Consider the following 13,664-nt stretch of genomic DNA (forward strand, 5'->3'; position numbering starts at 1 on the left):
TAGAATCAAAAGGTATTTAAATGTCTTTTATCTAAATCTAATCAAGATTTGCATATGAAAACTAGCTGGTCTTCTAATTAGCATTTTCTGTTTCCTTAAAATCATAGAATGTTCTGAAGGTGGGAGGGACCTGCAAGGATCATCGAGTCCAACTCCTGTACCTACATATGACAACCCCACAGTTCACACCATGTGTGTCTGAGGGTGCACTTGCTCCATTTTGAATTGCTTAACAAAGCAAGCAAACAAGACTATCAGTGCCTAGCTATATAACCACGAGAGTCCAAGAGAAGCAGGAATCACCCAAACATTCTCCAAGTCTTGGGTCAAAGGCCTGATGATTTCAAGCTACCTCCTTCTACAAATGGAGTTATTATGTCTTGACAGAGCTATCTCTCCTTCAATGCCATAAAAATGTAGATAATGAGAAAAAAGAGTGAGAAATGAAACAGAAGTTATATCCCTCGGGTCCAGAGTGGCAGCTGACACTGTCCTCTCCACACACCTACTGAACTACACGGCAGCTCAACACACTGGACCAGCTCAGTGAAAGGTTCTCCATGAAAACAACTCTCTGCTAATCTACTTTGTCCCCTTTATTCCACATTTGCCCACAGGACTGGCATCTCCAGCAGTCCTTGCTCATTTGGAAGTCTGTCATTCATTGTCTTGTCTCTTTCTCCCAGCTGGAAAATTACTATGATGTCATGAGAATGGTTTTAGTGACTACATCTATAATATCAGTCGTTGGCTGAAGTAACCCCAAAGAGGGACCAACAGGTTTGGTAGTGATGTCTAGACAGAGTTTACCAAACTTTAGTGCTGGTCTCACTCTTTCCCTGGGGACTCCTAGGTGATACCTGTTACTCCTGACTTGATAAGAAACCGTAAAGAAAATTCCTCTTGCCTCATTTTAGGGCATTCTTGAAAGTCAGTTACATCCCAGTGTAATAATGAATTTTCCATACAACTCTTCACACACTGTTTCTAACTTCAAAGCGTCCTTTGTCATATGGATAAGCATCTTCTGCAAAAGTATTACATGTCTAAATTGCAAATTATATCTACACAAACTTGATATGGAATTTTAGTCCTCCTTATTCCCAAAGCTGAGAGACCATTTATTTACAAAAAAATTAGTTAGCCCAGCTCTGGTGGTCAGTGACAATGACAGTATTGATGATTTTTGCACCAAGACATTGTCTCCTACCTCCCAGCACTTGAAAGGACTTTCCTCTTGTGGCATAAAAGCAAAGACCAGAAACACTGCTACTTATATGCCAGAAAGTCTCTTACTTACATGCTGGGACCTGATTCACTTCTGTCTTTGTTCCTTGCAGCTCTTCTCCTTTGTTGTCAACACACCAACAATCACGAAGTTCAAAGTGGTTTAATGGAGCACTGAAATCAGTGTACGGTCCTGGGTAATAGGTCAGCTGCTCATTCAGAAGCTGCCAAAATGTATATGGATCCAGTAAAATGTTCTCAGATGCATAGGTCACATTTCCTTCCAGCACTTCAGGTGGGAGATCAGTGAAGGAGGAATACGTGGTGAACGCTGGGAAGACATTCTGGTGCCCAGCCTCGTACAAAGCTTTGATAAAAGCTGAAAAGCCTTTGGAAGATGCCTCTTTATACCCAGTTATGATGTTCAATAGATCAGCAACGGGCAGGGCTTCACCTTCATTGTTCTCTGCAGTCCACCTTTCATACCACTCAAAGGCTTGCTCAGGAGGGCCACTGCACTGCACCTGCCTCCAGCCACCCGCAGCATCGCACTGCGGGACGTAAACGCTGGAGAGCTGGGGCTGAGCACCTGGATCCAACAGCACGACTTTCACAGCTTTTAAGAACTCCTGTCCGGCTCTCACTTGGCAAGCAGTTGGGCCTGGGGAAAAGCAAAACATGTACAGCATATCTTATGAACGCACTGAAGGTATACAATACTCCCTACCCTCTTAGTACTACAAGCACCATTACTAAAACTTAGTCACTTGTCTCAATACTAACAACAACATTTCTGGTCTGTTATTAAGAGGTCCAATGCTCTTAAGCTCCTCTGTTGAATCGCAGTAAGATTTACAAAGGCATGTGAGCACTGAAAGATGCATATCGATACAGTTGTTAAAAATATTTGAGCACATTTGGCATATGTAGTTCTTACTGGGGGGATACGTGTTTGGTGCTATTTTCAGATCCATTTGATAATCTGGCTGTAACTTCTTATTCAGCCAATCCCTGCAAAAGCAACCATCTGAACAGTAGGATAATATTCATTTTATTTCCCCTTGGACCTTATCAGAAATTTCAGAGTCTGTTGGCCTCTCTTCCTATTCTCTACCAAATATTGAAGCTGACTCTAAAAATACCACCACTCAAAATGCTGGAGTGAGTTTGTGTTGGAAGCCTTTTCTACCATCTCTAGAGCCAAATTTTATTTTGCCACCAAGCAGCTTTACAAACACAGCAAAACATAGGAGCTCATCTCCTTTTGAGTACCAGAGAATTATGAACCTGCTTATTTTTGATTGTACTACAGATTGGTTGCTAGATATAAATGCCCTACCAATTCAGATAATTGTGGTAAATTCCCCACTACTTCTGCAAACTGCTGTTCAAAAAAGCTCCTTCACTATGTACCATTATAATCTGTTGGATACTTTGCTGTTCATTCCAAAATGATAAGCAGGGTATTCTGTTGTTCTGTTCTCCTTGTTGATGTACTGTTTTCAGTTCACAGAATCTTGAAAGACAAATATCCCTAGCCTATGTGCTTCCTTCTTCCTTTGTACTACATTACTAGAAGGGCAGAAGAGGCACTTCATAGTCTATGAGCAAGCTGTAATGACAAACTGATGTCTGACAAGTAATTTGTGACTCACTTTTCTGGCTTGACAATGTGACCTTTATGAGAAACCTATTAGCCTTTGAATCTATTTCCTACATTCAGACCCCCGTGACATTCTATCAAGTTGAGGATATATTCTTGAGCTAAAAGACTAAAAGAGGTTCATGTTTTAAGGCACTGAAGCCCTTCAGGATGAGCCAGTGACTGTGCCAAGTGACTTGGTCCTGGAATTCAAAAGGCTTTTTCACTTGCTATGGGTCACATTTAGTTACACAGAAGCTCCAGGTCTCATGGGCATCAGGGATGTCATACACAGTAGCTACACACTTCAACAGAGGCAGATGCCAATGACATGCTCATTAACAAGGCGAGACTTAGGCTCCTGTTTTGTGTCGCTACACTAATCCACTGAAAGAAGAGGGGACTATCTTTAATACGTAGGATATCAAGGATTACATACACTGTATTTCCCACTACGTACACTGTATTTCCCTGCAACTGTAGGGCCAACTCACTTTCCTGTTAGGGGACAATATTGTTTGTCTACATCATCCATACATTTCTAGATAAAATCAGATATGAAGAAAGAAGCATGAAATTCCAACATAAGAAGGAAGCATCTTTAAGTTACCAGTCTCTAGGACTTACATTGCATTGGCTTTCCAGCTTTTCCGCTTATTCCTGGAATAGTCTTGCCATTCAAATCAACACAGAAGCAATTTGTTCCATAACACTGGAGTGGCAGAAAGTCTCCATCCTCAGTGCAAGAGGGAATAAAAAGATCTGATCCCGCAGGCAGGGTTTGCTTCAAGTTTTGCAGGTTTCTCCTTTGCTTCTCACAATCAGTGGGACACCGTGGACGTTTGCCTGGAACTCTTGAACCTGGAACTTCCTTACCTGAAGTGTCCAAACACCAGCACTCTCCTGCATAGCACTGAACTTCCTCGTACCTCCCCTCCTTGGTGCAGGTTGGAACAAACAGGTCCCTTGGCTCCTCACTACAGTCTTTGGATCCCAGCACTATTTTGACCACTTCACCTAAATCTTCAGCAATGCTTTTGGGGACAGAAATCACTTGTTGAAGAAACGTAAAGAACGCTGGTAGTTCCAGAACAGAGGAAAGGAATTTCATCTTATTCTGATTGTCCTGTAGAGTTACTGTGCGGCCAAAGTTGCCTACAAGAGGTTTACTCAAAATTGAGCTTTCCTTTGATACCTCAGCTAATTCCAGAAGGCTTTGGATGTTATCCCCATCTACCACATCCTCCTGCGAGAAAAACTGGCCAATGCTGTACTTCCCACTGGTGCCAAGTGCCCCGGTGAAGTTAAACTGGATCAAATTCTTCAGGAACCTTCCTCCAAAGAGGTTTTCTTGGAAACGCTTTGGATTGGCCGTAAATTGCAGTGCCACTTCAGCCAGTTCCCTTGATGGAAACATCCCCGTGATGGCTTCACTAAGAGTGATTTCTAGCCCAGGAATCTGGCTGACATATGGGCTTTGTGCAACTGGGGATGACAATCCAGAGTCCAGAAACAGCTCCTTGAAGTAGGGTGGGCAGGGTCTTGAGAAGCCAGATATTTTTTCTGATTGCATGTCTGGCGTGGAAAACAAATTGTGCTGACTGAAGTAGCCAGCAGGGCCATAAAAGATCCTCGACAACGCCCGTCGCCTCTCAGAGATGCAGCCTTGCTCTTCACCTAGACAAAGATTAAAAAACATGCGAATTTTTGAACTTCCAAAACCTGTAACTCTATGGCTGTTTTTCAAACAGTCTCAGTAGAAAACACATAAAAGTGCAGTTCATCTTGTCTCTGCTTCCTCAACTACATGCCATATACATTGATAAGGAAATATGAACTGTTGTTCAATATGGTCTATAAATAACATTTTCCAGTCAACAACATAAAGTGAAAGCAAATATTCCTTCAACACATCTGAGTTTTCTGCTCTGTGGTCTTTTTCTGTTTCTATTGTTTCCCAACGTAAAACCTCATTCCTGTTCCCATGGCTGAAAGAACAAACAAGTCTTTTCCAAATACTTTAACTCCCTGGTAGGATGTCTGCTTATAATGCAAACCTCCAATGATGGAGGCATAATATGCGAACCTAAGAAAGAAACAGACTGCAGAAATATGGAAAATTATTTTAACTAATGCCCACTAACAAGGAACTTATGGAGGCTTCCTACCTAGATCTTTGGTTTTCTAGTGAAGTGTTCATTACAAGAGGTTTCAAAATAAATTGTTAAAATTAGCAGTAATAGAGTGCTAAGGACCAGATGTCATTTACAAATGAGCTCCAAAGAAAAAACAAATAGAAAATTTCAACAAAAAGAGTCAAATGTCAGGGGACTGAGGGCACCAACAGTGGTCCTGGCCACCCACATCCTGGGCCAAGCTAAGTCATAGGTGTTTCTGCACCCAGCTCCATCCGTACATTCATAAACAGGTGGCAATGGCTCTAAGTTAGGATGCAACCACTGAAGAAGGACCTCAAAAGGCACCAAAAAAAGGAATTACTTGGTAGATAAAAGACACTGAGAACAAAATAGACAGGATGGTTATGGCACTGACGGAATCTCTGGAACTCATGCAGCAGTTTGAATTGTGCCACCGGGTTACATTTCTTTGAAAAGTGGAAGAATTATAGAGAAGGGATGCAAAAGTAGCAGAATTATAGAGAAGGGATGCAAATGTATTTTGAGGACAGAACAGCTTTTCCAGAGAGACAATTCAGCTTGGCAAAAAAATATAATATATGTTTTTAAAACACAGGATTTTTCACATTGTTCACAACAGATAATAATTATTATTCAGTATTTCTCACAGCACAGGAATTAGAATGGTCTAAAAGTAGAACACATAATTATGATCACAAAACTTATTGTCAGAGGATGCTAGGAAGGAAAAAACATTAAAGAGCAACAGGGCAAATCCCTGGAAGATGGCTCCATATGGGACAGCTGAACATGGCGATCTGGGTTTAGCTTCCAATTTGGGACACCCAGCAGGCAACAGGAAGGATATATGGAAGCTATATGCATTTCCCATGTTTGTCACGCTTTCTCCCTAAGCACCACCGTGCTGTCCCTGTAGGGGACAGGGTTGTGGATAAACAGCTTTGGTCTGCTCCAGCATGGCCTCCTTGGACTCCCCATCCCACCTCATTTATTCCACATTCAGGAAATACAGTCATGAACCCTGTTAACAGTAAGGAGAAAAGCTGAAAATCTTAAAAGATGCTAAAATGGATTAGCAAGAAACCTGAAGCACTTTGATCAGCACCTTGCTCACTCCTCCTTTCGCACCCTCGTCCTGCTCTGCAGTTCTGGCTGGGGCTCAGGATCCCTCACAGTGGTTCCTTTGTAAAGGCATTTTCTGTAGGATGGGCTCCTTCTGTTTTCAGTGTTGGCTCTTGGTAAGAGGGATGCAGAACATTCCTCTGGGGACCAATAAGTTAGTGTAAGCCACAATCCCACAAGTATGCTAACACAAAACAAATGTAGGATCATTGTCTTTAAATGCTCTCTCTCCTCTCCTACCCGCTTCTGAATCAAATCAAATCAAAGCAAAGTGAGAAGGAACAAACAGAAGAGCAGTGCTGGGGTGAGTTTAATGTAAAGGTCTGGAAAGACGTGGGTCTCTATCAGGACTGCCTGGTGTTCTAGGCCATGTGAGTACCCAATGTGCCACCCACACCTACATCTCTGCATCCTCCAGCATTCACGCTGCTGAGTGTGAGAGCTGCAGATGTTAAAGAGAAGTGAACCAGAGCAGAACTGGAGATACACACATGGCATGTAGCTGTCCGAACGCAGACTGCATCTATATCCTCAAGAAATACCTTCTCAGGAGTTAGTCTGCAAAACCTCTGCAGAAATCTTTCCCTGTTTAAATTTCCTGAGTCTGCCAATAAAAGCTGCGAGCAGCCTTAAGCCATTGCCCTCAAAAAAACCATAAGGAGGGCTCAGCAAAGCAAATTCAAAGAGAAAACAACCAGTTCCAACATATGGCAAGGCCTCTCGGAGGTTCCCGTGCAATATCCTTGGTGATCAGCCTCGAAGGCACGTTAACATTTTCATTTCATCGTAAGCCTGTCTGTGCCCAGAGCACTCCGAGCAACTTGGAGCCGAGACACCCAGGGTAGGCTTCTCCTTCTCTATCTGCGTGGTAAGACTGTGTCTCTCAGATGAAGAAATTACCTTGCCCAAAGGCAGCTCCTGTGTTAAGACCTTGTGCCCCAGCCCTCCAGCATAATCCTGAATATTTAGGTAGTGTGCTCTGGAGTTAAGGTTTTTAACTCTTCTCCTCCCCTCCGGCCCTTTGACATTTCTGCTGTCATTTCCATTTGAGACAGTGATTTGATGGTGTATTCTTAACGAAATCTCTCAAAGCCCGAACCCACACACCTTTTCCAAATTGTCTGGGGTTTTTTTTTAACTGGATTGGACAATATTCATGGCCAAATATGCAGTGACAGAGATGAGAAAAAAATGCTAGGAAAGAGAGATGCCTTAGAAATTCCATAGCATTTCACCAAAGGAAGGTGATAAAACCAAAAACCACAATCCCTGGCTTCCTTACATTATACCACATATTTTGACTAATACCCCAGTTTCCGGAGTCAAGAAACAGATATCACAGCTGCAAGGGTATGCAAAACTAAAAGACTAAAGAAAGGTCATAAAGGAAAATACGATGTACATGATATTCATTTATTAGAATATGGCTTTTAACCCCAGGGAGGATTTCAGATCCTAGTTTTTGAACACCAGAATTTGTCACAGCCAAGAAGGCAATTGGTCCTTCAGGTTTCTGGAGCTGGGGCTCTTTAGCTTGGAGAAGAAGAGACTGAGGGGTGACTTCATTAATGTTTACAGATATAGAAAGGGTGAGTGTCATGAGGACAGAGCCAGGCTCTTCTCAGTGACAAGGGATAATGGGTTCAAACTGGAACATAAAAGGTTTCACTTCAATTTGAGAAGAAACTTCTTCTCAGTGAGGGTGACAGACACTGGAACAGGCTGCCCAGGGGGGTTGTGGAGTCTCCTTCTCTGGAGACATTCAAAACCCACCTGGATGCCTTCCTGTGTAACCTCATCTGGGTGTTCCTGCTCTGGCAGGGGGATTGGACTGGATGAGCTTTTGAGGTCCCTTCCAATCCCTGACATTCTGTGATTCTGTGATTCTTTCTAAAGACACCAAGAGGTGTGCACATTTCTCCTCTTCCAAATCTCATACATACCACAAGCTGGGAGCTGTCCTCGTCTCTTTGTACCCTGGACCTCTTGCCCTTTGGTGTCCACACACCAGCACTGTCCTCCCTGCTGACACTGCACTGGCGTGTAGCCCCCATCGGCATCGCAAGCCGGCACGTAGGCGTGCTGGTAACGCAGGGCTGTGTACCGCTCAACCTCACACTTCGAGGGGCCTGGAAGAAAAACAGCTTGTGTTAAGGAGGGAAAGCTTAAAGTTTCAAAGCCATTTCTGCTTGATCCCATTGTTTGCCTGTTTGAGAGGAACAAAAGAAAAAAAAGGAAAGAAAGTTTAATTTCCTGACTGTTTTCAGTGAAATTTCACATCCCAGACCAAAATGCAAATTATCCATCTTCTCTTTCCCTGGAGAACTGGCCCCAGGCTTTTCCTCTGTAGCACTTGTTTCTGAAAACTAAACAGAAAATAAAACCTTAAAACATTTTTCAGCCATAGTTGTGGATAGGCAAGAGTATCAACATCTCTCTCAGTGGCCATGCTGGAGGTTAGAAGAGCTCGGGCCCTTAACGCAAATGAAAAGGTGATCAATAGAGACAGATGTGCAGCTTAAGAGACTGAGATGAAGAAAAATATCAGTGTTTCTGGAGACAATGAGGCATTGCTCCTGAACAAAGATCTGCACCTCACTGTGGAGATTCGGTCTGCGACCATCCAATTTCTTTCACTTCCCTCCACAGGGATCTGAAGACCCCATTCTTGTCAAATTGGCCTTAATGGCAGAGAAGCCAAAACTCCATAAAGAAAATCTTCTGAGTTATGATTTCTCCAATACCAGACTACACCCTTCCAACAGAAATTTTGCCAGTTTATATAAACTTGCGATCTTGCAGCCTAAACATTTTTTCACATTCAAGAGCTCTCCAGCTACACTCAGCTACCAGGTTGAGGTAGCATGAGCATCATGTCAGAGCAACACATTCATCAAGCAAGTCTGACAACTTTCCTAGTGCGTGTGGCTTCAGGTGGTGGTGTGAGATCTGGCTAAGTCCCCAAAGCAGTTCCTTTCTCAGCTGAGGAACGTGGTCACATCTCCATCTTGTGGCTGCTACAGCATCATCTTTGCTGACAGCTGCTGTGTCCCCAGCTGCAGTCAGAGCTTATTGCACAACGCTGTGCAAGCAGGAGGGGGAAGATGCTCTCCAGACTCTCCAGGATGATCAGCTCATCCCAGAAATAGAAAAACCACACAACTATGTGGCCGGAAGACTTACATCAATATCTGCTTAATATCTCTGGTAATGCAATTCCTTAGTGAGGGTCAGACTGCAGTGTCAGAGAAATTCAGAGATGAAAATGATCACACCATGGGGTTCAAATTCCCCCAGCCAAGGTAAGCCTCTTGGGCTCTGGTGTGGGAGAGAGAAGGAGGTACCTGACTCCTGTTCCACGGAGTTCACTGCCTGTAGGCAGAGAAACTCTCTTCGCATTTATCCCAAGTGGGGAAGGAATGGACCCAAGGGCAGATCCAGAAGTTCAGCCTTGCTGGCTAAGGCACCACAAACTCTTGTGTAGCCTCCTGGGGATTGAGTGTGCTATGGCCAGCCTAAGATCCTTCCTATTTCTGAATGCACCGTCATAATTTAGGGAGTATTTTCTCAGGCTTTTAATTTAGTAAATCATCAGATCCATCTCCATAATCTCAGGGCAAGAGATAGAGAGAGTTCATGGGATTTCAGCTAAAGTGAACTTCAAGTGTGTGGGAAAGTGCTGATCAGAGGACAGGTACAATCTGCTGCTAAGAATGTACAAGCCCGAGGTTAAAATTCAGCTGCAATTCAGGGACCTTGTTTCTTGCACCGAAACACTGATATTACATTATTTCATTGCAAGAGATTCCTAGAACAACTCTCCTCAGTGGCAGCTGTCACATATAAGCTACAAAATTGTCAGCTTATTTACAGGGCATCACCTGGGGGCTACTCACATCTGAACTTGCCGGTTGTAGCCAGCTGAACCCCCAGAAACCGTCTGTGTAGGATCCGATATATACTGGTCTCCATGAATGTGCGGGCGGGCTCCAGGGCAGAGAAAACTGTGTCGTAAACTTCATCAAGCAGCAATTCCAGTCCTGGGAAAGACAAACTTTTAACACAGAGCCTGATTTTAAGACTGAAGTCACTTGCTTTGCACCAGAATAGCAGAACTGGAAGCCTTTCAGGAAAAAGCAAAGCAGTCCTCTAAACAGGCAAAGTGTGAACTTATACTGCATAACCCTAATGCACCACACCATGTAACCCACTGCTGAGTGCCCAGGCGTTATCTTTATGCCTTGACATCGACCAAAATGAGCAGGAGGAACAGCCAGTGACTGACACTGTCAGTCAGAAACCAATGCTTCCAAAAAGCAATTCCTAATTGTCTTGCTGGTATACCCTGAGCACATTAAAGAATGTGCAGTAGTTTCTCTGTGTTAAAAAAAAAAAGACTTTTTGGAGAACTTCTCACCCCCATGGAAATTAAATGCTAAAGTTCTCGTTTATGATCTAAATTTTAAGCTATCATGCTTTGCAGTTTTCCAAGATTTTCATTTTAAACCACCCTATCTAATGAAAAAGCTGGAATTCCTCAACCTCTTCATTCCTCTTTCTTGGAAAAAAACAGTCTTTCTTCTAACGTGTCCCATGAACTATTAACATGCCTGAAAGTTGTCCTGAAACTATGAAAGAAAAAGAAGGACCATCTGATGTCCCTGTCCTGGAATATTGTGTCGAGTTCTCCGCCCCTCAGTTCCAGCAGGACAGGGAACTGCTGGAGAGAGTCCAGCACAGGGCAACAAAGATGCTGAAGGGAGTGGAGCATCTCCCGTGTGAGGAAAGGCTGAGGGAGCTGGGTCTCTTTAGCTTGGAGAAGAGAGGACTGAGGGGTGACCTCATTCATGTTTACAGATATATGAAGGGTGAGTGTCAGGAGGATGGAGTCAGGCTCTTCTCAGTGACAACCAGTGATAGGATAAGGGGTAATGGGTACAAACTGGAACACAAGAGGTTCCACTTAAATTTGAGAAGAAACTTCTTCTCAGTGAGGGTGACAGACACTGGAACAGGCTGCCCGAGGGGGTTGTGGAGTCTCCTTCTCTGGAGACATTCAAGACCTTCCTGTGTAACCTCATCTGGGTGTTCCTGCTCTGGCAGGGAGATTGGACTGGATGAGCTTTCGAGGTCCCTTCCAATCCCTGACATTGTGTGATTCTGTGCCCATGGAAAGGGGGTTGGACAAGGTGATTTTTAAAGGAGTCTCCCAACCCAACCCATTCCATGTTTCTACCTGAGCAAGAAGAAAACCGTTCAGTCTCCAGGCCCTTTATATTCTCCTGTATTTGTTAATTGGACTCATCGAATATAATGCAATTTTCTTGTGTGGGCAGACACTGAACATTCAGAACTGCTATTCCACCACCCCAGAAAGGACAAGGTTAACTCCTGGGCAGCAGCTCCACTTGCTGCTGACTGCAGCGCTGCTCCTAAGGGTGGGATTTCAGCCTTTCCCATGGGCACTACACTGGTCCCAGCAGCCTTACTTCTTGTAAGAGTGAACCTGAAGCCAAAATGAAGCTAAAGACTGACACTTGTTATTTGTCCTTTCTCTTGGGAATTCAAAGCTGCTCAATCTAAAGGATCAGATGCTGGAGGGTACTTACCGGTGTCTGCTAACTCCCTGCCCAGGCTGTCTGCACAGTAGCAGTAACCAGAGACCTCTGGGAATGTCTTCCGCAGGGAGCTGAATGTTTGGAAAGCCTCCGGGAGCCTGGAAGGGAAAGCAGCCTCCTGTGAGGAGCCCAGGGAGACTCATCGACAACAACAAAGCATCACCTGTGTTTCCCTCCTGAATTTGTATGGTGAGGATGTCTGCACAGCACAAAGCCATTACAAAACCCTTTGGCCTCCTTCTAGCCACCACATTCTGACATGATCCAAATCAGAATTTCAGCAGGCTAACAAGTGTCCTAAATGTAGGTTTTTTTAAGCAAACACAGGACAATAAGGTCTCCCTTCAGACAGATTTCTGACCCTTCCTAAGCAGGTACCCAGTACCTAGCACTCATTTTCAATTCTATTCTCACCTCTGAGAGCCTGACGAAGAGTGTAAAATAGAGGGACATTGGCTTAATGTTATTACAACACCCATTCTTTAGCTCCTTCCACAAATCTGCATACGATGGCAGAGTGCCTAAACAAACAGGTTGCTTCCTCTTCCCTACATGGTATATACGTTTTCTGCAGTGAATTAAGGGCAAAAGCTGGTAAATACTTCACTAATCTTTTTCATTTTGAAAGCATGGCCCAATGGATTAAAGAGAAAGGGGGTTTTAACATATTACAAGTACAAATGACTTTTACTTCTGGAGATCAAAGAGACGTTAATTTCCAGTATAATACTCTAAGAGTGACAACAGCCACATTCCAGAAAAGCAAAGATTTAGGAAGGAAACTTAATAGGGTTAGAGTTGGAAAAAACATAATAAATGTGATCTTAAGTGACAGACACTCTAGGGTTTCTCCAAGCAAACAGAAGACAAGTTTCTCTAGATTCAAGCAATAAGACCAGGGAAAAATTTTGCCAATTTCCAAAATAGTCATATTATTTTACAGACACACATCCTTACTGTGAAATATGATAAAGGTCTGGTGTCCCAGTTGCACACAGCTTATGTGGGAAAAATCTAATGAGAGAGAAGTGGAATTTTCTGCTCAAGACATTCAGAAAAATACATAAAGTAGGTTTTTACCAAAGAAGGACACTTAGCAGTAAGAGTAATGGTAGATTAGGCCCTGATCAACTGGGAAAAAGCTTAATGTGCCAAAGCAGTTTGCTGTGAAACTGGGACTACGACCAACCTCAATTGCAGAGGCACCTCCTGCAGCCCCAGGCTGCTCTGGCACACGTGGCCTGCAGTGACCTGGAGAAATGCAGCAAAACGCTCCTCTGGTCCAGAGACAGAGGCATTCTGGGGTGGAATAATGGCCCTTTGCAACCTTCAAGATCTGCCTGAGAGTTCTGCCACCTCATGCCAGGAGAGCTGAAGATGTTACTGCTTCCCCAGTACATCAAAGCACAAGCTGGGGAATACCCTCTGCTGTGAGGATGGGCTTGGAGAGTTAGGGTTGTTCAGCCTGGAGAAAAGAAGGCTCTAGGGAGACCTTATTGTGGCCTTTCGGTACTTAAAAAGGGCCTATAAGAAATATGGGGACAGACCTTTCAGCAGGGCCTGTTGCAAAGGGACAAGGGGTGATGGTTTTATACTAAAGGACAGGAGATTCAGGCCAGACATGAGGAAGACATTTTTTACAATGAGGGTGGTGAAACCCTGGCCCAGGTTGCCCAGAGAGGTGGTAGATGCCCCATCTCTGGAGACATTCAAGACCAGGCTGGACAGGGCTCTGAGCAACCTGATCTGGGTGAAGATGTCCCTGCTTATGGCAGGGGGGTTGGACTGGATGAGCTTTGAAAGTCCCTTCCAATCCAAGCCACTCTACGATTCTACAATTCTGCACAAAGCAACAGCAACCCCTGGCAGAGGAAGGGGCTGGTGACCTCGAGGTTG

The 13,664-nt window shown here is 44.0% G+C and overlaps 1 protein-coding gene across 1 annotated transcript in view; it reads right to left on the bottom strand.

The window, feature by feature from the left end:
* The window catches only part of TG (thyroglobulin), a gene marked incomplete at its 5' end in the record, with an annotated part of 161,899 nt that overhangs the window by 141,712 nt on the left and 6,523 nt on the right, over nt 1-13,664 (bottom strand). The window contains 5 exons of the mRNA XM_080339625.1: nt 1,301-1,888; nt 3,497-4,546; nt 8,094-8,279; nt 10,047-10,190; nt 11,760-11,866. Coding sequence (XP_080195751.1) covers nt 1,301-1,888; nt 3,497-4,546; nt 8,094-8,279; nt 10,047-10,190; nt 11,760-11,866 — 2,075 coding nt within the window. The remainder of the gene's footprint in view (nt 1-1,300; nt 1,889-3,496; nt 4,547-8,093; nt 8,280-10,046; nt 10,191-11,759; nt 11,867-13,664) is intronic.

The sequence above is a fragment of the Nesoenas mayeri genome (genome assembly GCF_963082525.1).
Source record: "Nesoenas mayeri genome assembly, chromosome: 2".
Lineage (NCBI taxonomy): Eukaryota > Metazoa > Chordata > Aves > Columbiformes > Columbidae > Nesoenas > Nesoenas mayeri.